This window comes from Pteronotus mesoamericanus, unplaced genomic scaffold, assembly GCF_021234165.1.
Source record: "Pteronotus mesoamericanus isolate MK-2021 breed Mesoamerican mustached bat unplaced genomic scaffold, CSHL_Meso_final scaffold_651, whole genome shotgun sequence".
Taxonomy (NCBI): domain Eukaryota; kingdom Metazoa; phylum Chordata; class Mammalia; order Chiroptera; family Mormoopidae; genus Pteronotus; species Pteronotus mesoamericanus.
The window spans coordinates 24,459,215-24,486,682 of record NW_026555325.1 but is presented as its reverse complement, the minus strand read 5'-3'; the positions used below and the strand labels follow the sequence as shown (position 1 = coordinate 24,486,682).

General features: G+C 38.2%; 2 protein-coding genes across 3 annotated transcripts in view; both read left to right on the top strand.

The window, feature by feature from the left end:
- IFIH1 (interferon induced with helicase C domain 1) overlaps nt 1–6,224 on the top strand; it is a 49,677-nt gene extending 43,453 nt beyond the window's left edge. For both annotated transcript variants that reach the window (XM_054562339.1, XM_054562340.1), the window contains 5 exons: nt 38–187; nt 1,684–1,845; nt 5,076–5,266; nt 5,719–5,812; nt 5,906–6,224. In XM_054562339.1, coding sequence (XP_054418314.1) covers nt 38–187; nt 1,684–1,845; nt 5,076–5,266; nt 5,719–5,812; nt 5,906–6,085 — 777 coding nt within the window. In that variant the 3' untranslated portion in view covers nt 6,086–6,224. The remainder of the gene's footprint in view (nt 1–37; nt 188–1,683; nt 1,846–5,075; nt 5,267–5,718; nt 5,813–5,905) is intronic.
- A 14,361-nt stretch (nt 6,225–20,585) lies between these two features.
- The window catches only part of FAP (fibroblast activation protein alpha), a 76,875-nt gene continuing 69,992 nt past the window's right edge, over nt 20,586–27,468 (top strand). The window contains exons 1-3 of the mRNA XM_054562578.1: nt 20,586–20,698; nt 24,679–24,817; nt 25,469–25,540. Of these exons, the coding sequence (XP_054418553.1) occupies nt 20,586–20,698; nt 24,679–24,817; nt 25,469–25,540 (324 nt within the window). The remainder of the gene's footprint in view (nt 20,699–24,678; nt 24,818–25,468; nt 25,541–27,468) is intronic.

Below are 27,468 nucleotides of genomic sequence, written 5' to 3'. Positions count from 1 at the left end.
GCACCACAAAATTTAATTTATTAAAATGTTTCTACAGAATGAACAAAAAGAAGTCATTAGGAAATTTCGCACAGGAAAAATAAATCTGCTTATCGCTACCACAGTGGCAGAAGAAGGTCTGGATATTAAAGAGTGCAATATGATTATTCGTTATGGTCTCGTCACTAATGAAATAGCCATGGTCCAGGTACATTCGAATACCTCTAATTATTAACTTTTTAAATTTTGTATTCTTTTTTTATTTTAGTAAAATAGCACACATAGTTTTAAAAATATAGCTGTTTTCCTATGAAAAATCATTTTACAATATATACAAATACTAAATCATTATGTTCTGTACCTAAAAAGTAATATATGTAAATTATACCCCAATGAAACAGAAGAGAGACATCTTGAAGAGCTGTGCGCTACTGCCTTTTGTATTACTGTTTCATTCAAATTACGACCAGATACCTGTTGTATTTTTAAACAATAACCCTTCTTTAGTTGTTATTGCAGTGTCCCAAGACTTTTCAAGAACATGACAGGTGGCCCCATCTGTAACAGTCAAAATAGGCCTCCTCATTCTCAGGATGTAGGGAGCCCCCAGTTGGACCAGGGATCTAAAGCACAGCGTCCCACAAATAGAGTAACACTCCAAGCTTCAGGGAATCCAGCTCTTTCTGTGCTTTCTTCCCTTATTCTTTCAACTTCTGTTACGTTTGAAATTTTTCATGATAAAATGGTGATGGATGTGAGGCAGATATGCACGTGTGTGTGGTTGTTTCTACACAAACTTATATTCACCCTGTATGCAAAAAAAAGAAAAAAAATAGTAAAATGTCCTAGTTTTCATTCAATTTAATTTTATCTTTTACCCACCCTGTGTTAACATAATTGTTACCTTTGGTTGAGTAAGCGTAGGAATCATACTTAACATTCTTCCCATAAAGTTAACAAAAGGGCTTTTTTTATATGCTAAATTGCATTCTCGAATGAAGGGCAAGTCATGGAAGACCAAGATAATGAGACAACCACCAAATTAGGAAGTAATTTTATTTCAGGAGCTGACTTGCTAGTTGTTAATTACAAAGAATGCGTTTTTCAGGAGGATAGTATCTTAGTCTATAGGTTCCCGGGCCAGGCCCCGCACTTTTTTGTTACTCAGAATGTAACTAAATATCACTTTATAAAAACAACGATATAAGTTTATCGCCACGTTGAGCATGTTTTCATAAGAAGATGTGCCCAGAATCCAATGTCGGATGCCAGGAACAGGGCTGCACGCTCCGCAGCGCTGGTGTCAAGGTCAGAGACGCCCTTCTTTCTCCCCATTCATCCCACCCACCCGGCTTGGAGGAGTGGCGCTCCTCCGGCCCAAGCCACCGTTGACCAGCGCAGGGTGTGGGAGAGGGCCCTGTGGAATGGAAAGGCTGGACGGGTTGGTATTGTGTTATTGAGGCTTTTGAGGGCTGAGTGGGGACCTAATAACCATCATCATTCAAAAACATTGTTTCTGTGTTCAAGTGCATCTTGAGTTTCAAATAGCGAATTTATAAAGAATGAAGAATGACTAACTTTACTGAGAATAAAGAGACCATTTGAAGGCTGGGACAACTGAGCATTTCAGGACAAAAATGGGAGAGTTCAAAGCAAGGCAGAGCCGCTCCTGTCCATATTTATGTCACTTCTTTCTGTTCTCAGGCCCGCGGCCGAGCCAGAGCGGATGAGAGCACCTACATCCTGGTTGCCAGCAGCGGCTCAGGAGTTGTAGAACGCGAGACAGTTAATGACTTCCGAGAGAAAATGATGTATAAAGCTATAAACCGTGTTCAGAATATGAAACCAGAGGAGTTTGCTCACAAGGTATTGTTTTGGGCCCTCTCTGAATTTAGTTTTCACTTTAAAATGGCTGCAAGTGATTGCTAAACAGAAGTTGTGCTGAGGTGTATGTTCCAGTTTGATGAGCTATGCTTAGACCAGATTCACATACAAAGAATCAAGATCCTACTGGGCTGCAGTTACCAGAGAGCCATTCCAAGGGAACTAGCCATACCAGCCACACTAGCCATAAACTTTGATAATATAAATTTCAGCTTCCCTTGATTCAGAAAGACTAGTGTAACCTACCCATTCATCCCAACCTGGCAATTTTGGTTTGGTCCAATCTTGTAAAGGCACATTTTTTTTTGTTCCAAAAATATTTACGAAATGTCTCCTGTGTACCAGAGAACATTCTAGAAACAGAGAACAGATACGCAGACGGCAAAGAGGGACCCCTGCATTGTGAAGTGTATATTCTAATGTGTACACAGTAAGATTTGAGGACTTGAAGAGGAGAAAAACTAAACAGAAATGAAGCAAGAAATATGTCATATAGAGATAAATGCTAGAGAATTAGAATAGAATGTGGAAAAGGTCACTAGACAAGTACTTTAGGCTTAATAGTTGGGAAAGGCCTCTCAGAGGGAGTGACACTAGGCTAGACCTGAATAAAAACAAGATGCATCCTATATCATCTAGCGGCATCTCAATTCACTAACATAGAGTTATCTGAGTGGCAAGAGGAATGCAGTGAAGGAAGAAAGTATTTCTCCAATATTTCAGGAAATCCCCCATACCACTGAATTAAAGACTGTGAGTACTATAATAGCAAACAATCCATTTAGAAGAAAATTCACACCCTTGCATATGGGTGTGAATGTTAGTTTCTTAACATTGGAATTGGCTCTACCCTAAATAGAGTCTCACGAAAGGGATGCTTTCAAATTGGTGAGCATTGCTATAACCAACTCCAAGGTTTCCTGGCCAGGTTTCTACACAAACTTGTATTTTAAAACTCTTTTCAATATAAGGGAAAAAAACTAAACATGTTGTAGTTTCAAATCAAACATTAGTGGCCAAATAATCCTTTAATGTCCTAAAATGAATGAAATCAAGAGGATGTTTGCAAAGTTTGATGTTTTAAGATAGTTGTATTGGGGGAACCCTAGAACAACCTCTGGAATTTGAGTCAATTTTTTCCAATAATCTCTAGAACAAGGTACAGTCCCTTTAGAGGCCCCAGGATACTACCTTTTTAGGTCTCTTTCGACGAAGTGATCCACTCTCCTAGAACCACTCCAGGAAGACGAACTCAGAGGGAAAGGCAATGATGTGAGGCACATGCCAACCACTACTCTCACACCCCCCGCAGATGTCGCCACAGGCCACAGCACTCCGTTCTTCTGATTTGAGAATCCTTCTCATTTAGTCAGCGAAGGGTAACTGTAAATAACTGGTGAGAGTTGACACATAGGTGAGGTCTGTTTTCCATGTCTTATACAGGGTTTATACATAACCGGAAGTTCTAAAACTGGAGATCTTAACCTTTTTCCCTGGCATTGACCTAATAACTTTTGCTGCATTATTATATTGTATTTGGACTTTGATGATAGCTGTGCCTGTCATATATTTATTATAATTTCTTTTTTTTTGCCTCTCTAATTAGTTTATATGCTTTATTATTTTAAAGCTAGTCTTTCAGTTTCTGGTGTCCTGCTTATATATCTATATATCAACCTTGGTTTTATTTTTATTTTTTCCATCACACTCATAGGTGTGTCTTAATTGCCTACATGTGTGGGATCCTTGGCCAAATCATCTTTTAATCAGCTCACTAAACAATAAATATCTTGCAAGAAAAACCTGATTAAACTTTTAGGGAACAGAATACTTCAATTTATTATATTATTGTAATTTTCATGGGAAATTAGTCTGTGTACTTGTCTGATTAAACTATTCTATAGCCCATAAATTTGCTTGCAAGGCTTCTTTTTTCCTCTTTCTGTTCTAAATGTGGCTGCCCTGAATCAAGGCCTACAACAGAAAGGTAAGAACCAAGGAGTGGGCCACTCAGTTTTGTTTATCAGCACTGATGATTTACTTTTACTAAAAACGTCCTGTAGGTCTTAAAGAAAACAATGGTTTCTTCCACAATTTAATATTAATTGGTCACTTAGAAATGGTTCAGTTTGGAGGTAAATTATTTAAGAACCAGGGTTTTCTACTGTGAAGTTGTATAGGTATGAGAACTGACCAGTCCCTACTTCAAATTTTGTGTCTTTCATAAACTAGATTGTTTTTATGATGAAATAAGTTTGTCTTTGGTCACAGAACCTAGAATACACAGCATAAAGTGCTATTGTCTCACATAAAAAATGTGGGCAGTCTGGAGTCATATGATCGCTCCATGACATCATGAGGACCCCTGGCCTCCTCTTCCCTCCTCTCTCCTCCTCTCCTCTCCCATTCTCTCTCTCTCTCTCTCTCTCCTCTGCCCTTTTAGTATTTGGCTTCCATTCCCAAGGTCAAAGATAGCTTTTAGAATTTTAGCTGTCACATGCTTATTCTAGGGAGGAGGAAGGAAGAAGATGGAAAAGGCAAAAGTAGACATGCCAACTATCTGATACATAAGGAGCTTTTCTGGAAATATCACTTAACATTTTCTCCTGTCTAGTTGACCACTGGCTTGGAAATATAGTCACTTAGTTAGCATATTTCCACGCAGAATAAAATTATACAATAGTTCTCTTCCTAGGAAGAATGTATACTGGGTGGGAAACTAGTAGTTTTTCACAAACATGAAAAGAGGAGATTTTGCTAAGGAGTTTTGCTTAGGTAACAAAGGATCTAGGAGTTAAAACATGAGGAACAATGAAGGAAACTAGGGGGCTTACCATAGATAAGAAAAGATTATGGGTAATGTAATAAAAGTGTTTAGTTCTTTGAAGAGATTCGTATTGGAGAAAGTTTAGATCATTTTCTGAGACAATTAAAATGAATGAGGTAGCTTTGGTTTTCTTTTTGTCAATCATGGCTCAGGACTTTCTCCCCAGAGAATTTTCTAAAAATAGAATGGGCTGTGTGTTGATGGTTCCACATTTTCATCATTACATGAAGGTTTCTATACTAAATTCTTAGTGGGCCTCATTATTTTTATTTTTAGTCTATGGGCCAAGAGTATATTTCCATAACTATCTAAGGTCTCTGAATTCAAGGATACTTACTTCAGTGAAACAATGAAAAAAACATAGAATATTCTTTTGTTGGTGCAGATTCTGGAATTACAGATGCAAAGTCTAATGGAAAAGAAAATGAAAATGAAGAGAAGTATCGCCAAGCATTACAAGGAAAACCCATCATTAATAAGTTTCCTCTGCAAAAACTGCAGCGTGCTTGCCTGCTCTGGAGACAATGTGCATGTAATTGAGAAAATGCACCATGTCAATATGACACCAGAATTCAAGTAAGTTCAGGAAAACTCAATAGAAGTTTCTTTAAAATAGGTGAAGTAGGTTGTATTGTAAATGTCCTTCCAAAATAGCACAAATAAAATCTATTATTCTTTTAGAACTTTTTCCCTTTAAACTTTCCCAAATTACATCTCCATTTCAAATGTTTGTTTTTCAAACATACTGTACGGGCCAGGGAGGGAGAAGTGTAAGCCTCAGAGCCATTTTGATCTAAGACATATCAGTGTGTGTATGTTCATATTTGTTCTCAAATTTTTGAACAATTTAAATTAAAATAATTAACAGACTTAAAGAAGCCACAAAAGGCAACAAGCTCCCTGAGAGGTGGTTGTGGAAGGGGCACCTGCCTGAGGATGAAGGTCAAGTTGAACAACATGCACCCACGGGCTGCATATTGGTCATTTGTGAATTCTCAGGAATGTTTCTTATTCCTTGACAATTTTAGGGAACTCTACACTGTGACAGAAAACAAAGCACTGAAAAAGAAGTTTGCAGACTATCAAGCAAACAGTGAGATCATCTGCAAAGCGTGTGGCCAGGCGAGTAAACTGCTGTGGGTTTATTCTTACTTTGGTCAAAAGGAATTTTTAAATTATGTGCATTTAATTTTTCCTTTCACTTTTGTTTTCCAGGCTTGGGGAACGATGATGGTGCATAGAGGCTTAGATTTGCCTTGTCTCAAAATAAAGAATTTTGTCGTGGTTTTTGAAAATAATTCAACAAAAAAACAATACAAAAAGTGGGTAGAATTACCTATCACATTTCCTGATCTTGACTATTCAGAATATTGTTTGCTTAGTGATGAAGATTGAGATTCGATTCAAGATTCTTTTAAAATATTGTCAACATTTAATATGATTTTGAGTAGTATTTTTATAATACTAAGGAACTGATGTGAACATTAATAAAATAATTGCTTTACTCTGAGATGAGCTGTATAAAGGAAAATAATATATCATCCTTTCAATTATTTGTCTTGTTTGTGGATGGGGTAAAGAAAGTCTACCAATAACACTCATTTGTGTGGAGCAGTAGAGTGGAATACTGCGGGGGAGATGCTGGCATCTAAGTGAGGGTCTAAGGCACCAATTTCAGTCTTGTCACTAATTTTCAAAATAAAATTAAGCAAATCGGTTTATCTTTCTGAACAGGCTCCTTATGATTGAAATGGTTATAATATTATGTCTTTGCTTTTATTAGTTTTTTATTGTCGCATAACAAATTACCACGAACTTTGTGACTTAAAACAACTACTATTGCACATGTTGTATAGCTCAGAGGTCTGGGCAGGGTCTTCTCCTCAGGGTCCCAGAAGGCTGAGATCAGGCGGCAGCCAGATGATATCCTCATCTGGATGCACTCGGGAAGAATCACTTCCAGGCTCTTTCAGATTGTTGGCTGCTGTTTCCTTGCAGCTGAAGAGTGGAATTCTTGTTTCCTTACTTGCTGTCCACTGGGATCACTCAGAGCTTCCAGGGCCTCTCTCACCACATAGCCCTTTTGCGGCACAGCTGTCGCTTCTTCAAGGCCAACAGGAGACTCCATCTCTTGAGTCTGTAAGATAAAGTCTTAACTGTACTCACACGGCTGACTATCTCTTCCCATGCCTGGGTCCCGCCCATGCTTGAGGTGAGGGAATTTTTCCCAGACATATATAGGAGTAGGCAGAAATCTTGGAGGCCATCTTAGAATTCTGCCTCCTATACCACTTGCCCAGTTTTTGTTAGTAAGTGATATATGTATACATACGAAAGTACTTTGAAATAACGTGAAACACCATAAAAGGCAAGATACTATTAAGGCGCAGCATCGGGTAGCTTAAGGCTTACTTCTTTAGCTTTTCCTCCATGAAAATAACACCATGCTCAGAAATGAATGAACAACAGGAATGGAGGCTAAATCCAGACCTGTTATCAATACCTACAAGATCACCTGAGTCAGTGAAGATGTCCAGGGTTCACATAGGATTTAGCAAGGAGCAGATGCTGGATGTTATTGGAGAATAAAGAAAAATGTCTGCCTTCACCCCCCACTAGCACCAGACAGAAAAGTAAACTCTTGGTGGCTGTGACATTTTGAGTGTTTCTGAACTAAGTGTATGACCATTTGGAGATGATGCAGGGCCTAGCACTTCAGAACGTTTTCCTAGTAGACAAGCAGCCTCTTTTGGCAGACACATGACTGAGAAAAAGCCACGACAGACCATTTAAACCCACACTCACCTAGTCTCACAGGTGTCTGCTCCACAGAAACAGCGACCTCCTATGACTGAGGAGAAACAAAGTGTTGGAGGGGGTGAAAAGAAACTTCTGTGGTTTTGAAGGAGTAAAAATTCAATCTAACAGTGGTTCTCTGTCTTGAGAAGACTTAAGCAAGGGTGAATATTAACCAGTCAGAGCTCTTGGGAATACAAGAGGGCAAAAGAAGATTGTGGCTTCTTAAAATACTTTTTAAAGCTCCAGCTGACTCCACTTGAAGTACTGCTCTCTTATAAAACATTTTGGAAACTCTGCAAGAAACCAAATGCATAAAATAGCTAAATGTACTACTGTAACATATGTAGACTGTTTTTAAGGCATCAACAAATATCAGGTTCTTTCATCTATGTTTTCCAGTAGTTTTTTAAATAAAGAAGTGTTACTTCTACATCAAAGTTTTAAACTATGTTTCAAGTAATATGAAACAATATGCAATGGCAACTGAAACTCAAACTATGGTGCATGCATTTCATTCAAAAACAATTGTGATACTTGTAGCATTTTGATTTATTGTTACTGAACAATTTAATACTCGTAATATTTTAGGGTCATTTACAGAATATGCTCATGACATGTAGACATCAGCCTGGAGTTGGAATTCCCGAGTTTTAGGCCCCACAAAACTTTTTACTTGGGTGACATTGAGCAACCCCATCTCACAGGGCCTGAGTTTCCTCTCCTGGAAAATGAAAGGGTAGGTTAAGTGATTCCAAAAGTCCCTTACAACTCTATCATTCTCGCAGTCCATGCTTCTGTCTCCCTGGCTGCTTCCTTCTTAAGACTGTGTCTGATACTTGCTAAGTCTAAAGGTATCTCGTATCTGCTAAAGGACATTACAGTGGTCTCACAGAGCAGATAGGCTGGCTAAAGTCAGGTGTCTCAAAGCGGGTTTGAAAAGCCTGAGAGGATGTTTTAGAACAACATGAATTTTCAAACCAACCTTGTGGATAAGAAAAGTAAAAATTTATACCAGAAGTTTAAGATCATTTCAGACCACATGAAATTAAAATGCAGTAACTTAGAGTGTGTAATAGAGAGAGAGAATATAAGGTATTGAAGCAACACAAAAATGAATAAGAAATGGTTTCCAAAGGATAATTTGTGCATGTCAAAAACAATTGCTGAAAGTAAAAAATGCTATGAGACAGTTGAATATTTTTCTCTCTACAATTTAATAGTTCCTACATCACAGTGTCAGGCCCCACAGAAAAGGGGGCTTCTGGTATTATTTTCAGTTCAGTTGAACGTAAAGTCAAAGAGGATTTGGTGTTTCTCATCATTGTTGCTTTGAAGGTATGACAGGCTTGCACACACACATGTGCTGATGGGAATGAGAGAAATATTAGCAATGTTCAACCCCAAAGTAAATTGCTAATTGGATATTATCGATATTTTCTACCAAATGCTTTTGCTACGGTCCTTTCTGGCACCCTGATCTTTCCTCAAATGTGAGCCTTTGCACTTGTTAGAAGCCCTTCTTCACCATGTCTTGAGCAATCATCCTTTACGTCCTTCAAAGGCAAATCCCGTGTGTCACTTCCCAATACCCAGCATAGTTCATGTTTTCAGAACTAGAATGGAGAGAACAAGCAAGGAAAATAATGCTCACTCGCCCTGAGCATAATGAAGTGCTCACTTCTAAAATCTGGTAAACAATGACATGAGTCACAGCAATAAAGAAAAAACAAAATTATTTAAGCCTAAGAGTTATGAAGTTAATTTGAAATGACTATAAGCTTTTGTTTTCTTCACTTTGTGAAATTCTCCTTAATTAATCATACAAGGGATATAATTTTGTGACTTTGTTTTTGTGGGGAGAGAATGAAACAAGACAGACTTGGGTTTGGATCCTCACTGGCTCTGTGATTTGGACAAATTATTTAATCTTTGAGACTGTAGGAACCAATAAAAACCTTGAGAGACTGTCATGAGAATTTGGGTATGGTATGGAGCATACCTAGCAGTCAGCACTTTGTAGGAATTAATGGACGGAATATAATTGTGAGAGTCATCAGAAAAGCATCAGCAGTGGTAGCACAGCTGCAGGTATAATAACAATAGAAAATTTTAGACCTACATTTGATAATAAGTATTACAGCTCCCACATCTAATATTTAGTCTAGATTGCTTATTCCAAGAAGTAAATAGTAGCTGTAATAAAACATGATCCCTATGAATATGTATTCTGTGCAGCCAGAGGAAGGACTAATGTCCAGTAATTTTGGTCCAGCATGAGTGATGGTTTTATTTGTTTCTCAATCTGTAAAGTTTTTTCTCAGATCATAGGTTATAAAATATGAAATACATACGGAAAACATTGCAGATATTCTTAAAATTTTTCAATATTTTCCACGGTATGATCAAGTCCCTCTTTACATGAAATTAACATTCCATAAGCATTTCATTTGAATATGAAGTTGGACAAAGGTGAACCCTGTTAGTCCACAGTTTTTAGATCTGAACTAAAGGCCAGATTGTGTGTGAGGTCGTGTGAAAGAGGAACAGATTGATTATAGGAAGCAGTATTTAACCGTGCAGCTGTTGGAATACATTTGGGCCCCTATTTAAATTGAATAAGGCAGTATATTAATTTTTACACAGTAATTTAAAAAATGGGCAATTATTTAGATACTTATGAAAGAAATTTAAACATTTATTTCAGTGTTATATAATACATATATATAGAAACAAAGATGAGCATTTTTTTTTCCAGTTTAAATATCTCCTTCAAAACCTGTCTTCTGCTGTCCTTTCTGAGAGCTTGAATTTTATTAGCTACACAAAGGACGAATGAACTGCTGAATAGTTATTTCTTTCATTTTGAATCTCTTAACAGTTCATGGAAATTAGCATAATTTACCAAGCTGTAATAATTTGTATAATACTAAAATGACCAAAACAACTGATTTAGTGTTAACTTGGACACAGTCACCCACTAAAGATTAACAACAATTCAGTATCACACTAAGGTTTCTACTATTAAATTCACTTATTTCAGGCATTTGACCTAGATATATGATTTCTGGACTTTGCACATTTCATGCTAAACAATCTCTTGATTTCAAAATTTCAATGTATAACTAACTTTCAAAGGATTTATTTCATTAGACAAGAAAATTCCAAGTTTTTCTCTAAAACATTGTGTTTTTTTCATGTTTAATTAGTCTAAATAGCTTTTTCTTTTGAGAGCCATCTACAGGTATGGGAGATAGAAGGTTGCATTGGAGTGTGGAGTGTCCAGGAGATTTCCGAAAGTCTTTTTTTTGGGTATCCGTCTTGGGCATGGGGATGTTGAGGTTGGAGAGTGTAGAGATAAGAAACAAAGGTAATACCTGGCAATTCATAAAAGAGAATTTTACCATCAAATATTGTTATGAAGACCTCCCATTAAGAAAGGGAAAGTCGTTCTATGTTTATAATATTTTTTTGTTTAAAGTGTATAATAAGTTTGAGATAATTTTTGTAGGTAACATTTGATTTAAAAATATTACTGAACTTTATTTACCTAAGTAATTATGGAATAGTTAAACTAGTACTAATAAAATTCAGCTCCCCCATAAGGGTTTGGGAAGGAAATAAACTAATGAAGAAGAATGCCAGCTTCTGACAGAGGAACAGTCATGAGCAAAGGTCAAGGGTTCTCCGAATGGAGCTAGAGGTGGGAGGAAGACTGTGAGGTGCCTCTACCCTGATCATATCCATTCTTTCCAAAGATGCCTTGAGACCTAATCCTATTTTTCCAACATGCTCCTAGACAAGGCATAAGCAACTGGTGCAGCAAAATCACCTGGCCCAGGTAAGGAAGGTCATTAGTTCATAGCTACTGAGGAAAAGAATGTCAGACCATTGTAATTTGCTCTGGAAACAGTGTGGCAGGTAGAGAGATGGATAGTTGGTGCCATGTACATCTTTGTTCACAATACCTAACTATTAGTATACTTTTAAAAATGTTTTTAATATGCTTTATAATGGGTGCTCAATTTGATTGAGCTAAGTGATTGAACTAAGAAAAACGGACCTGTACCAACTTGGCCTGGTAAATGAGCTTCAATAAAGAGTGAATTTTTGGAGATGATGAAATGGATATAATAAAAATAGGTGATCTTTAAATGCACAGTATAAAAAAATGGAAAGAGCTCGAGAAAACATTTTAAAAGAGGATCCCATGTTTTAAGCCTGTTTATAGGGCAAGGCTTAAGTAAGAAACACCGGGAGAAATTCAAAACTCGAGAGGAAGTGGAGACGTTATAATTGTTGAAACAAAAGTGCATGGGAAAAGGGAAGAGAATGAGACGAAGAGCGCAAGGAAAGGTTAACATTGGATAAAAGGAGAGCTGCTGCCTCTGAGGCAGGAGAGCACAGATGTGAACAAAAGATGCAGCGAAGTGTGCACTTACAAGAGTAAGAGGCCGGTGGCATCCATCACTCGGCCGTCTGCTGAGCTGGGCTTTGGATTTCAGATGGACGTGGGGACATAAGAAACGTAATAAGGATTTTTAAACATGGTTTGAGGAAGAAAAAATGACTCATTAGAAACTGATAAGAGGATTGCCATGCAGTATTAGAGCTGACAGAATTGGAACTAATAAAGGTAGAACCAATGATTTAGTACAGAAATTTTCAGCTTTTTTCCTCTCATGGCACACATAAACTAATTACTACAATTCTGCAGCACACCGAAAAATACATCTTTCGCTGATTTGACAAAAAATAAGTAAAATTTTGATCCATTCACACCAGATGCCTGTTGCTGTGTTGGCTGTTGTCATTTTTTAATTTGACAATCTAAGAGAAAAGAGGTCAGTGTCACAGACTAAAGAGTCAGGTATTGCATGTTTTAAAAGTTCTTGCATCTTTTTAAAAATTATCTCCCTAAAATCATCCTGATACTTTTATCTTTTCTACCCTTTCTCTCAGTCTTTTTCTTTTATAATGTAAATCAATATGATCTCACTGTGTTCATTTCTTTTTCTCGCTGTCCCTTTTCTTAGGCCTGAAGGATGCCTGAACCACAAATGGTTTTGCTGCCTCAGAAAGGTACATTGGGAAGAGTGGAATTTTTGTGAGCATTCATGCTAACATTTTTAGTCCCTGGAGTATCAGAAAATAACAGTGCCAGTTGTCAGTTTATTGCCTCTCATCTCTAAATTCAACCTTTTTATCTGCTCCCTAAGCATGCATCTGGGCCCTTTAAATATTTTTGCTTTGCCAGATGGCATGACATTACACTTTTTCTGTAGAAGGTGCTGGAAAACCTTCATAAAGAAAAGGTTTTGCTTCTTGGTTCTGGTGTGCTTGCTCACAAGCTTCTATGGTGTTGGTTTCTCCAGCTTCTGACCCTGCAATATGAGTGGGCTTCTTCAGCATCTGGATCCTGCAGTGTTGGTGGTGTTGCCAGCGTTGGTTCCTGCACTGCACGTGGCTTTCTCCAGCACCACGGCCTTGCATGGCAGCCAGTGGTATTCAGTAACCAGCAACTGCACCTTCTCAGGCAGTTTTATGCAGAGTGCCTCCAGGAAGACAGCTTCCCATGAACAGCTTTCCTAGGCACCCAAAGGGCACATTTCCAGCAAGCTCCAAAATGCAACCTGCAAATTCTAGTGGCACAATGGCACTTCTTTGCTTTCAGTATGTGACTCTCATATCATGTATGGTCTGCATCTTGGCCTTCGGTGCTCTATCTCAGCTGCAAGGGAAGTGGCTGTTTTATGTGCTGGCTGTCTCTATATTCTTCAGAGTTCCTTTTACTTCTCATTAGCTAACACTCCGTTACTGTAATCCCTTTTTCCTTTATGATTATTTACATTAAATTTTACCTGTTCAAATTACTCTTCAGTTTCTCCAACCTGAATGAACCCAGACTCATATAATGTATCTAAAGAAATATGAGAATTAGTTCATAAAAGGGTATAATTTTCAACTATCCAATGACTCTTATGTGTAAGCATTGTATTTCACACAGGAAATGACTCAAATGTATCTGACTGATCCTCTAAACAGATAATTTAGAAACAGGACAGAATGTAACTTATAACTAGATAGTTTCATTTTCTGAATCCAAACAACCAGTTTATAATACCAGTAACAGAACCAAAAATTCCTAGTTTACATAAAAAACCATGTCATGATTTGCTTAGAGGATTAAATGAGAAAATATGTGTATCACAGAGGGAAGAAAAATCACTTAAAACTGGGAGAATACCTCTCAGAGAGAGAGAGAGAGAGAAATAGAACGATCTTTATTTTAGAACTCCACTAATAGGGTTTTGAAGATGAGGCCCTTTTAGGGGTTCCTAGGTAATTAACTAAAAAGATAGCTAAATTGTTTTTGCATAAAACAGGATCAGTTAGAAGGAGGTAGAGAGGGAGGAGGAATATTTTAAAGAGGGAGGGAATCCCAGGAGCAAGTCAGGAGGCTGCAGTCCAAGTAGAAATTATCTGTGGAAATTCCACCATCATTGTCCCAAAACGCCAGTAAATCTGCTCCTTACACACTTGAGTTCATTGTTATTTGGCTCCAGGCATGAAGGCCATCTGGCAGGGCAACATGGAAATGATAAGCACAGGCGGGGAAAGTGGATACAGAAAATTCCAGATAACAAATGGTAAATACATTGTACAGTGACAAACACAAAGAAAGCATTCAATAAACATTAATTTCCTTTTTTTGACTTGAGGTATCAGATACAACCCCTGATTTGGGGGAATTAACAAATTCATTGCGAGTTCCATGATGACAGGCATATTATCAGAAAAAAAATATGAGTATATGACAATTGTGTGATGTAAATTATAGGTATTGTGGAGTTCAGAAAGTCAAGGATCAATTGAGAAATTTTCTGAATTAGAGTAAGGAATTCTATAATGCCTTGTGAGTATACAATGTTCAATTCTCTTTTCTTTCAAATAAGTTAGGAAGGGAAGAAGCGTACTAAGTGCATTCTAAATGGAGGTAGTGAGGAAGAAGGAAAAAAACCCCATATTTTGTGTATTTATTGCAATGTCATACTGAGTCTCAGCTTGATTGGATAACCAAAACTGAAGTCATTTTAATTTTTCAGGCAGTGGAGTGACATATTTTGGAAAGATGACCTATAAAGGGTTAGGAGGCTAAGTCACATTAAAAAGAGAAAAACTGGAAGGAAAAAGATCAAGGAGGGAGTTGGTTGCAGTCGTTCAGGCTGAGGCGATGAAAATCTGGACTTGGTTACTGGCAGTGGGAAAGGAGGAAACGAGTGGTCCTGGCCGACTCTGAAATGGAATCATGATCTGGGAAGACATGGCTGCCGTTAAATTGATGGCGGTAAACAAAATAAATGCAAAAGTACAGGACAGTTGGTGACAGAAACAAATACAAGAAATTTCTTTACATTAACTTATTTTTGCTCTCAATATGACTCACTTCTGCTTGTTCGTCATCTAGTGCCACATGTGGTCATGTTCCTGGCACATGAAGTAACAACAACTTTGTTGCACCCAAGAATTTGTTCACTGAGCTCCAGCTGTTTCCTAGTCCACCCACACTGATCACTGAGCTGTGGTGGATGCAATTTCCTTGTCCTGGGGAAAAGGTTTAGCATGAGTCAGAATCTCCTGATTTTTGAAAAAGTCAGAGCTTTTGCTTCCCAAAGGCTCTGGTTCCCAGGAAGAATAGCATAATGGATCTCGTTTGGTTCCTACATCCATTCCCACTCTACCAATGAGGGCAAAGTGGCTGTGTGACCTAGGTGCTACCTTGGTCTTTCAAGAACTAAGTAAGGTGCTTTTGAGTTACCATTCTAGGGAAGTAAGTTCCTGAGAATGTAAATCAAGGGTTTCTGCACTCCCTGTTCTGCGGTCCTTTCCAGTGCTGCTCTGTCTCAGGCTGTGGCCCGAGATAATGATACCTTTGTCAGACGTGAAGATTATTCCAGACTAGCTCTGCCCAATAAAAGTATAGTGTGAATACACATAACTACTTGCAATTTGCCAGTAGCTACATTAAGAAAGTTAAAACAGATGAGATTAATTTTAATAACTTACATAACTCAATATAATAGAAATATATTGACATGTTATCAATATAAAATTATTAATATTTTACATTATTTTTTCTTGAGTGTTCAAAATTTGGTTCATGTTTTGCATTTCTAGCACACCTCGATTTGAACTCGCCGAATTTCAGATGCTCCACAGGCATGTTTGGCTAGTGGCCACTGGAGTGAATAGGACAATTCTAAGCATTCTCTATTTTTTTCTTAACAAAGACATACATAAAATTCAGCTTAAACATGAAATTCATTTTTTTTGCAAGTTATTACCTATCTTTAAATTCTCTTATTTTTTCTTAATTTTCTGAAGCCTTATCTTTCTGGCTGTTCACATCTTTACTTCTGATAAAACAATTCCTTGAGGATACCTGATAGACACCACGGTTCCCTGCCCAGATCCCCCCTCAGGGCTGAGACTCCCACCCTGAGCCCGAGAGTATTGCTGCTGACAGCTCACAGCTGCCCTCTCTCTGGGTACTACCCTAGGTTGTGGGGACCTGCCACGGCTAATGTTATGCACTCCTAGGATTGGCGTGAAGCCAAATACCTGATGAAGGGACACATCATGTCCCCCTTTACTCCATTTAGGACAACTCTGAAGAGCCATCTCAGCTCCTGCGGCCCTGTAGGGTAAACTGAGACCTCTTTTGCAATTCTAGTGTCAGGGAGCATCTCCCTGTGCCCCATCCTGCCTTCTTGAGAACTACTCCCCCCTCCATTTCCCATCCCTCAAAAAAACTCTGCTTACATCTCTCCATCTCTGAATCTGTTTCTAGAGAACCCAGTTTAAGAGAGAATATAAAGTAGTCTCTCTTCTACCCTGGCAAGATTATAAGCAGTGTGTGACGTGAGGAGGAGGAAAAGCAAGAGTCAGGTTTGATTCACTTCCATGTTTTATAATTATACCTCCTCACATGTGAGCTCTCTCTGACCCTCCCTCTGTTCACTCTCATTGTTCCTCTTGTCCTATATAGAGCCTTTCCCAAAAGCCAAAGTGACAACCGAGTAAAGGGTATGATCAAAACTGGGGTTCATCAAGAGCAATGCATTGAAGCATAAGAAAATTGTCTCAAAACAAAACAAAAAAGGTTTCAACGGCATGATACAGTAGCCCATACATTTCCTGACACTGACAGGATACTACTCCCTTACTTCCTCTGGCTCCTGTGCCTACCTGCACGCACAGAGATGCAGAGCGCCTGCACAGGTTACGGGAACATCATCTTCCTATGCCTTCTACCTCTTTTTTCTTCCTCCGGGAAGTCCCATCTTTCTGGCCTTTATATTTATATTTTTATGCTGGTGAGTATGGGTCTCTGCCTCCCCAAAACACTTTCTGGTTCATCACCAGGAACCTGCAAGCCTTACAGTGGTGGTCTGGCCAAGCCCTTTAAAACTCTAAGGAGAAGGGAAGGGGGAAATCAGGGTCACTGTTGTCTCAAAACTTGGGCTTACCTGCCACACAAAGATCTTTGACTCTCACACGCCTGAGACGATTCTCATGGAGGCTGTTGGCTCTTATTATTCCTGCTTAACCTTTTGTTGATGAATTCATATCTCTATCTCTCACACACACATATACACATATTCATCCAGGTTAATAACTATTCATTCTGCACATTACTTCTGATGGCTCTATTCTTTATCTTAGAAAGTTACAATCTAGTATTCCTAGAATTTAATCAAATAATTGCTCTTGTAATTAATTATAATATACTACTGGTACTATTATTTTTAAACAGTGTATTTTAAATTTCAATTTGCTGGGAAAATTATCAGAGTGGCACACAGCATTGATTAGATTATGCATTCATTGAAATTTCGCTAATTAGAATGTCAAAAGGAAGTAGACGTGGAGTTCAACTAATTCTCACTTTACTCATCCATAAACAGATACTTCTCATAAACAGGCTGGTAATCTTTCCACAGTTCTCAGGAAACACTAATGGAATAGCTTCAGTAAAGTCTCCTATTACTAATTCTCTGTGTTATAATGAACAAAACTGCAATTCATGTTGAAAGACATCCTGAAGCAGTAGCATAAGGATTAAATGACCATTGTTAGAGAACAATAGTTAATATCTAATCGTTTAATAATAATAAGCTTGGTACTTTAATGATCACACCTGGAGATGTTCTCCTAGAATGTTAATCTAGTTTGGGCCTATAGTAAGCAGGTAAGCTGCATATCCTCTATTTCCTTCCTTTCTTCTTTCACGCACTCATTTATTTAGATAGCAATATTTATTAAGTACCTATTTTATGGCAAGCATTGTTCCTATATGTTTGGGACATATGGGTGTAAATGGAGCTACATGTGGGGCAAAGAGGAATAAGCAGTAAAAATCATATATACATATATATACACACACACATAATATATATGCTTATATACACACATGTGTATATATAAATAAATATTATAGGACATTAAGAGTGGTAAAATCTGTAGGAAAAAAAGAAAAAGAAACTAAGAAAAATTAGAGGTTGAAGGTGATCAATTCTAATGAACGACTCAGCTTCATTGAAAAGTTAACATTTGAGCAAAGACTTGACCCATGTGGTAATGTGTTCCTTATTTTCTGATCCATAAATCTTACTTTGCTATCATTATCTTTCCTGGTGTTTTCTATTAGTCACGTTTTGCCAATATGGAAGAGGTAAAACAAAAAATAGCAGAAGCACTAAAAGGCATCCAAATCAACGAGCTCAAAAACTGTTTTGAGCAATGGAAAAAACATCTCAATAGGTGTATTGCATTCAATGAAGAGTACTTTAAAGGTGACTAAAGTTTAAACATGTAATAATAAATACAATTTTTAATAAATAAATTCTGAGTTTTTGAGGGGTCCCTCACACTCAGTTCGTATAATGAACACACAGGAATACTTTTTTACTGCCACAAAGAAATATGTTCTCATATAATCTTCTTGCCCATGTGGCCCTTTTCCCATGGGGAAACCATTTCTTGGCCTTTGATGGAATCACATACTGAGGTTGGGGTATAATGGGAGTGTAGTGGTCTGCTTCATCAGAAAGGAGTATTTTATCACTAAAATTCTTTAGAATTTCTAGACATGGTGATAATGAAAAGCAGATTGATCTCAGTGGGTTTTATTATTTTTTGGAAATGTGCTAAAAACCACATAGTCTCTTTATTTTCTGCTTCCAGGGAAGATGACGCCGACCACATACTTCTTTATTGCCCAGTGCTCTGAAGAATATATTTCCAGAGTTTCTATAGCTGTAAAACTACATAAACATTTTCTTTCTCCTTCCACAAAAATGAGATCATACTATACATACTAAGCAATAGATTGTGGATGTTTTCTATGTCAATACATTTAGACTTACATCATTCATTTACATATGATCCATTTTGGAGTTGTTTAATTTTCTCTGGATGATCTTTCAAATGGTTTTCAGTTTCTACATATTGTAAGCTGAGCTTCAACAATATTCTTGTATTTGCATTTTTATATATTTATCATTCTTGTGTATTCTTTATTGCAGATATTCTATTCTTCATTTCTGACTGGTTCTTTTTCATGGTTTTTATGTCTTTTATTATGCTATTGAAGTTCCCACTAAGTTCCTTGAAGTTCTCACTAAATTCCTTGAGCATCCTTATAACCGTTTTAAGAAAAAACCCTCTGTATCTGGTAAATTGCTTGCCTCCATTTCATTTAGCTCTTTTTCTAGAGCTTTCTCCTGCCCTTTCATTTGGGACATGTTTCTTTGTATCCCACTTTGGCTTCCACATTGTGTTTGTTTCTATGTATTAGATAGACCTGCATGTCTCCCAGCCTTTATGGGTGGCCTTACTTGATCACGTGAGCTGGGTGCTCCAGGAATGTCTCTTGTGTGAGTTATGTGAGCCCTCCTGTTGCAATTGAGTCTTGATTGTAATTGGCTCGTTCATGCATGGGGTTGACTCTCAGGCTGGCTCAGTCTTAGAATTGACCCTACCACAGTATACAAGTTGCTGTGCAGGTGCCGACCACACAAGGCAGAATTTGCCTCAGCAGGTTCTGGTGCCTACTGAGGTCTCTCTTTGGATATGATGCCTATGAAGCTAATTGGATCTTGTTCTGATGTTGCATGAAACTGGCCACTTGGGTGTATTTGTTCTGAGAAATCTTGGGAGAGACTCGGTGTAGGTCAATATCAGACACTGCCTGTGATTGCTCCTTGGCAACCTGTTTGAATCTACAAAGCAATCCACAATTTGTGGCTGTTTCTTCTGGGCCTTGGTGTGCATGGGAAGGACTGAGCTGCACACCAAGACTTGCTTCAACCGGCACTGAACCCAGGGGCAGGTCAGCGAAAGGTCCAAGGCACCCTGAGCTGCCTGTTAGGCTCATTCTCTGAAAGTGCCTGTGACAGTACTCTAGTTGCATGAGGTAAGTTCTGGAGGAGTTGCTGGGTAGGGGTGAGTGATGTTCACCAGATTATTACAGGTTCAAACTCTTGCTGCCAGTGCTGGGTCTGAGGACACTTAGCAAAAGTCCCAGGATACATGAAGGCCAGCTGCCACCCACTAGGTATACAAAGACCTTTGTGGTGGGGACTTAGGGAGTCATCATAGGGAGGCCAGCAGGTTTTATCAGGCCCAAACAGACCAAGATTTGCTCATGTGAATGAAAGGCTCTGCACCAGTTGGATGTATGATGGAAATAATTGTCCCTGTCCTAGAGCCACACTAGTTAATCTGTACCAGATTCTGTCAGGAGCCAAGTTCAGTAGGACAGGGTAGCCAGAATAGGGAGAGTAGGGGCTAATGGATCTCCCATGAGAGGGAAGCAGCAATCAAGCTTGGGGGGAAGAAAGGGGAGTTGCTCCCACCCCCATGCTACCCAATTCAGTCTGTCCAGGATTTTGCCCAGATTTCCTGCAGAGGATATGCTTGGGAAGGCAGTGCCACCAGGAATAAGAAGGTTGGGGCTGTTAGGACTCTGAAGTGTGGGGCTAAAGATCTTCCATGAAAGAGAGATGCCAATCAGTTTAACAGGAAAATGGGGGGCATGACTACTACCCCAAAGCCACACACCTCAGTCACTGACACCTCTGAATCTGCCCAGACCTCTACACCCTGGCCCAGGCAACTGACTCCTCAGCAGGACGTGAGCTTCACAAAGTGAGAGAACAGGGAGTCCAGAGGGTGAGGCTGTTTCATTCCCAAAGGCCTATTCCATAAGGAGGGGAGTGCTCCACTAAGAAAGATGGTGTCTACAGTGTGGGAGAGGGACTCACCTCTGGGATCCTGGAAGCTGTTCCTGCAGCTCTGTCCCTAGAGCACAAACCCTAGTCTTTCCTCACACAACTCTAGTCTGCTTTGCCCTCCTCCTGCCAGAGCCCAGGGTGAGTGGCTATAAATAAGGTTTTGTGTGTTGGCCCTTTAAGAGGACATGTGTGTCTGTAGCAGACTTCTGTCTCTCCATGGCAGATAGAATCCCCTCTGATTTTCACAGCCAGATATTATGCAGGTGTCTTTCCCTGATTCTTGTGCTCTGTCTGGGCTGGGGTACCTGGTGTGGGTTGAGACCCCATGTTCCTCAGGGGGAAATCTTTGCACCTGAGATATCCCCCTGGAATCTCAGCAGCCACCTGTGGTAGATGGCCCAGATTTTTTAGTATTTCTACCTTTCCTACCAGTGTCAATGTGGCTTCTTCCGTAAATCCTTGGTTATGAGACTGCTGTTCAGCCAGTCTTTGGTTGGTTATTCAGGTTATTGTTCTATATTTTAATTGTAATTCCAGTTTTGTGCTGGGAGTAGGTGAGTGTGCCTTCTATCTACTCTGCCTCTGCCTTGCAATTCTGTAAGAGATATTTTGAATGTTACTTTTTCATAATCTGGTGTCTAAATTGTGGCAGTATCTTGTTGAATCTCATTGAAGATATTAATTCAAACTTTTTATTTTTAAAAATTTTAGACTTATCAAGGTATAATAGACTAGAACTGTAAGATATCTAAAGTATAAATGGTGGTGATTTGTGAAAGTCTTTCTCTCCTTCTACTGCATTTGTTGACGGACATTTAAGATAGGTTGGTAGTTACAAAACAGATTCCATATCTTGGCTATGGTAAATGATGCAGCAATGAGTGCAGATATCTGTTCGATATTCTGTTTTTATCTCCTTTAGATATGTAGATAGAAGTGGGGCTGCTGAATTCACGCTTATTTAAAGGTTGGTATCTAGTTTCAGAATTATCTCCTTGGTCATTTTTTCCATTTTCCCTGAGTGTCCTTTTTTTCTAATTTTTCTTCATAGTATCTTTACTTTCTCTTTCATGTTTTAGGGTTTTGACTCTTCTTTAAAAAAATGTCTACTGATTTGGGGGTTTTAGCAGATATAAGCATGAGGCAAGAATGGGGAGACCTTGGTATATAAGTAGAGCTTATTGGATGAAGGGTTTTATTTAAGGATGAGAAATCAGGAAGCCTTCAAGCTGGAAAATTGGTTTTACTCTGGTGCACTGACTCCCAGCTCCTCTTCTGCTACTGTCCAGTAATAGTTTACTATCTCTTAAAATTAAGTCTCCTAATTTTTTTGTCTGGAAAAAATACTTAGCTGCAGATTGTTCTGCATCCAGAGGTCAAGCATTTGTATAAAATTGTCCAACTAGTCCCCTATTTTCCAGCCCTATTTCTCTTTCCTACTCTCAATGGTAAATGCAATCTCAGTTCTGAATTGTTCTATGGAAGTTCCTTCTTAGGTGTTCCCCAGGCGACTGTTATTTCTGTTCTGCTTTATCCATTGATGATACTGTCTCTATTTTCTCTATCGTTCTCTGTCTTATCTTTTCCCTCCACTTAGAGTAAGCATAATGGAGTTTCAGAGAGCAAAGCAATTGAAGTATAAGTTTAGTCTACCATCTTGAACTGGAAATCTCTCCAGTTCTTTTATAAAGAGATTAGAATGTGATTCAGAGTACTTTCTCCACCCTCCTCAAATATTGCCATAATTTGTCAGACATCCCAAATGATGCCCTAGCTATTCATTCACTTCTTTCTTCTTTCTCAGTCATTCATTTCTTGGATTCACATCTTTGGACTTGCACTGAAATCTTAAATGGATGACTGCTATTTTCTGGTATCAACTTCTTTTACTTTGCACTCTCTCACTCAGTTACTGCTACAACACATAGTTTTTGGCTCCTCAAGATAACTAGTGGCCCATCTAATTTCTTCCTTTTTTTCACCTCCTCCTAGATCCAGCCTCAATTATACATCCCATCACTCTACCTATACATATCCTGCTGTGAGAATCCAAAACACAGACCTATCAAATTGTGCTATAGAATAAGTCTGCCTGGGTTCATGTGACATCTCCACTAGCCATAGAGCTTATGAGCACATAGTTATGAAGATAATAATAGTACTGATGCTCTGAAGATAAAGTGAGATAGGATATGTCAAGTGCTTAGAAAAATGTCAGGCTTAATAGAAGTGTTCAATAAACAATAGCTAGGAACAATAATATTTTGTAATCTAAAAATTCTAGTAAAATAGCACTGTGTTTTAATGAATTACATCAAAATATAGAAGGTGCTTACACAGTCATTTTATACTATTTAATCAGCCTTCCTACTGACAAACCACTTCTAAGGAAATGTGATAGTTGCATTTTTAAATTACATTGAGACATCCAAAGAAGTAAGTTGTTTCTCTAATACTTCTTTTCTAATTCATCTTTGATATTTAACTCTCTGCATTTCCAACGACAAGTTGCCTTAATTCTTACAGGATAATGAACCAATGACATCTAATAATATTACTTATTTAGGTGGAAGGTACCAATTACAAACTGGAGAGCATACTGCTTCATATTCTTACTTATGGAACGAATGTAGTTTTAGAAAACAGACCAGATTCAATAAGTACTTTAAAGGGTATCTTTTTTTATTGATGCTGTGTTATGCCACTTCTTCCAGATCTATTATGAATATATGATAGTTATTATGTGCTTTGAAGGTCTTAGGACTCTTCTTAGCTTGGATATCAAAATTTCTTTGATGATGGGTATTCAGTTGAATACCTTAGTTTAAACAAGTTCCCAGAGGAAGATGTTGAAAATGCAGGCACACTGTAACTATGGCTCTGATTACTAGAACGCAACTCTAACAAAGTTAATATTTTAGTTAATATTTTAGACACAATCCCTCTAGGCTGAAACCGTGGATTTGAGACATGTGTAACGATGTCCTCCGAAGATGTAAGGGTTGTGCATGTTCTGGTTCTAATGATTCTGCCATCACCCCCTTCAGATGTCTCTCTGTAGAAAATCAGTGAGATGTAAACTAATTTTTTTAGGAGATACTAATTAGTCTCAGAAAGTATCACAAAGAAACAACATAATATAGTAACACTGGTTTGTGTTGCGGTCTTGGGCAAGTTACCTAAATTTTTCTGGGCTCCATTTCTTCATCAGTAAAGTGAGTTTTGGTCTGAGTTAAATGAAATAATGTATTAAAGCGCTTTAGGTATAACAATAAACGAAATGTTTATTGAATCTGAGGAATTAAAAGGGGAGGCATGACTTTCTTAGGAGCAAACTCTTATTTTAAAGAGTATAAAATCAAAGCTCATGTTGGCTGCAACCCTCCCTCATACCCCTTGTCACTTGTCCTTACATAATGTCTTAGCTTTCAGCAAATAAATGCATCCCTCTTTCCCCCACCCCCCTACTCCCAAATAAAAAGACAACATCTTTATTTATGCTTGCAGCATGGTCTTACCTTAACACTTTAGGAATGTGTTCTCTGGGAAAACAAATAAATAAAAATGATTTTTTGGCAGACCTACAATGGCTAATACTAAATAGTTCTAGAAATCTCTCTTAGAAAGTTAAGGATTTATGTTCTAGTCAACTCATCCAGAATGTAGTCATATTCTAAATTGAGCCTTATGAAGTTTGGGAAAAACTCGGATGAGCATCTACTCTCCTAATTCTTGCTCTTAATTTTTCCAGGCCAAAATCATACTTTACATTTTTGTAACATTCTAATGGATACACAGTTGCTTTCTGAGGAAAGTGCCATTCTTGATAAAAATGAGACTTGAGTTAAGGGGTTACAAGTATGTGCTGTGTGTACTTTCTGTCCCTCTTCCTAGGACTATGCAGAAAGCAACAACCCCTCAAGGCACTCTTTCCAACTCAGCACACACCCAGCTTCAGGCTCATTCTCATCAAGAGATCCAGGAAGGGGAAAAAAAGTGTGTAAGAACCTACATGCCACACTTGTCCAAGGACGTAAGCTCTCTGAGAACACAGACTGAGACTTTTTCATATTTTTTCTCAACAAAAATGTTGACTGGATGTTAACTGTATAAAAGAAGAATAGTAGTCAGTTTCCTTATTTTTAAAAAAAGTGCTAGCATTTTCATTTTGACTCTAAAAGGAAAAAAAGCTAGTAAAAGTGTCCTAATATAAAAGAATAGAAATTTTTGCAGGAACCTCTGTTTGGAGAAAAATTAGAACACATAGGCATTATCTCAAAAGGATGGAAATGTGTAGCTCTAAAATAAGGAATATATCACTAATCCATGAAATCAACCGGAAAAACTTTTGACATCTTTATTTCTGTAGTCAATTTCATCTTTGCTAAAACAGTTCGTAACACTAAGTTGCAGTTTGAATCACACAAACTTCATTTACTTATTTAATTTTTATTTTTAAATCACGTTTATTCTATTACAGTTGTCTCAGTTTTTCTTCCTTTGCCCTCCTCTACCCATCCCACCCTGCCCCCCTCTCCCACAGCCAATTCCCACTCTGTTGTCCATGTCCATGGATCTGAATCACCCAGACTTCAAAAAAAAAAAAAAAAAAAACAACCCCAAACCAAACTAAATAGACATATTTTAGATTCATAATTTCAACTGTAAGTTGCCCCTCTTACAGCACCCAGTGTCTTCATGGAACCTGTTCGATGAGTCTCCTGTGGATGCCCACGCTTGGCTGCAGTCCTGTGCGGTACATAGACCAGCACGTGTCAGCGCATTTTTTGTTACTAAAGCAAATAGCATTCATTGTAATTACACCTTAATCATCTATTACAATTTTTTTCAAGACATACAGTTTTGGAAATAACCCACTAAAAAGTACTTGTGGGCTGTGGGGCTTTGGCAAGCTGGGACAGAACTTCTGAGAACACGCTGTGTGAATTTTCCAAAGAAGGCAGCCAATGTAAGAGGACCCACAGGGGAGCCACTGGTTTGGAACCTGGCTGGTGACTTTTGTCTTAGCTTTGAGAATCTTACAGTCACATGGAGATGCCTACAGGTGTGTAGCATAGCTTGGCTATTTCTTTTACTGATTGCTTCAGTTTGTAAAGAGCTAGCCCCACTGACTGCAAAGAAGGAGGCCTTTTCTAGAAGCAGGGTGGCTACATTCCTCTGCCAGTAAGTGCTCAATGACTCATTTTCCTCAACAGAATTTTCATAAGGCTGGAATTCAGGGAGGATTGTCTGGAGAATGTCTGAGAGGAAGTTCACAAGCCTCCATCCTGCCGTTTGCTGGAGAAAGCCTCCCATGATAGCCAGACCAGTTGACAAAAGCAAACAGTGACAGATTTCAGTAACATGTCCTCATTATCTTCCATGAGCAGTTCATGAAAGGTTGCCCTGAAGTTTGTTTCAGACAGACTGAGAACATTATGCACTTCCAAAGCAGAAAACTATTAGTGGAAAAACTAAAGACACAGTAGGTCAATGACTGTGTTTATGTGGAACCACAGACTATCCATATGAATTGCAGTCACCATTTTACTGATCCGTCAAGTTGACCAATTGCTGTGAAATTATGTGGATTTAGCCACAATGAAATTGTACATAAGACTTCCTTCTATTTTCAAATGTTTTTTTATTTATTTTGAAGGTTTTATAATTACAAAATGTTCTCCTCTCTCAGAAGATATTCTGAAATGGAGGCAAAAATACCACTTTTGCAAAACCATTTCCATTCTTCCAAAGGTCTGCTTGTAAATTATTCTTGCTGATCTTTCCATCTTTCTGGCCTGTGCATACACACCTAACCCATACTAAATTTCACCAGATGGCATTTTATTTCTTTAAAGGAAAGCAGTCGTGGGTTTAGACAGTTGAATTTTTAAACTTCTGTATTTACTGAAAGTGCATATGGTGCTTCATGGACAAAGAAGTTGTGCTGAAAGAAAAACATTTCTGTCTGCAGTACCTCATAATCTCCCAGGGGAAGAAAAAAGTGCAGTTATATGGTATATTTCCCACATAATCTTACATGGCTTTAATTTTCTTCATCTCTTCAAAATTAGAATATGTGTACTGTAAATACCTGGAAGTTTGTACTACTTTTAAATTCTTCTTTTGGTAGCAAATAGAAAAGTTATACGAAATCCAATAAATTGCCAAAGTCAACAGTGAGAGATTTGTAGAAGAAACTGAAACATAAAACTAAACTTGTTTTTAAAAAAAGTTAAAAACCTCTGTATGTCAACGTAAGCAGTGTAGAATTTACAAGGATGAGAAGGCTGTAAAATCTCCCTTGAGCCACTCACAGTTCATTTCAAGGCCAAGAACGCCCCCAAAATCTGTTTCTAATTTTACACAAATCTTTTGAAATTTGGCACGGTATTGAAAAGTCCGCGGACAGAAAAAAAAAACCTTGTCCTAGCTTCGGCTTCCAACTCCGAAGACAGACTTGCTTCCTTTCAACGGTTTCACAGATCCAGTGACCCACGCTCTGAAGTCAGAATTAGCTAACTTTCAAAAACATCTGGGAAAATGAAGGTTAGTGTATGCAGACTCAGGTATTGCTAAAGAATGAGAGCCGGCAGAATTGAATGTGATCAAAGTTTTATGTTGTTTAGAGGGTGAAGATTTGTACGTAAGTATGTACTTCCTGGATTGGGTTGGGATTGAGAG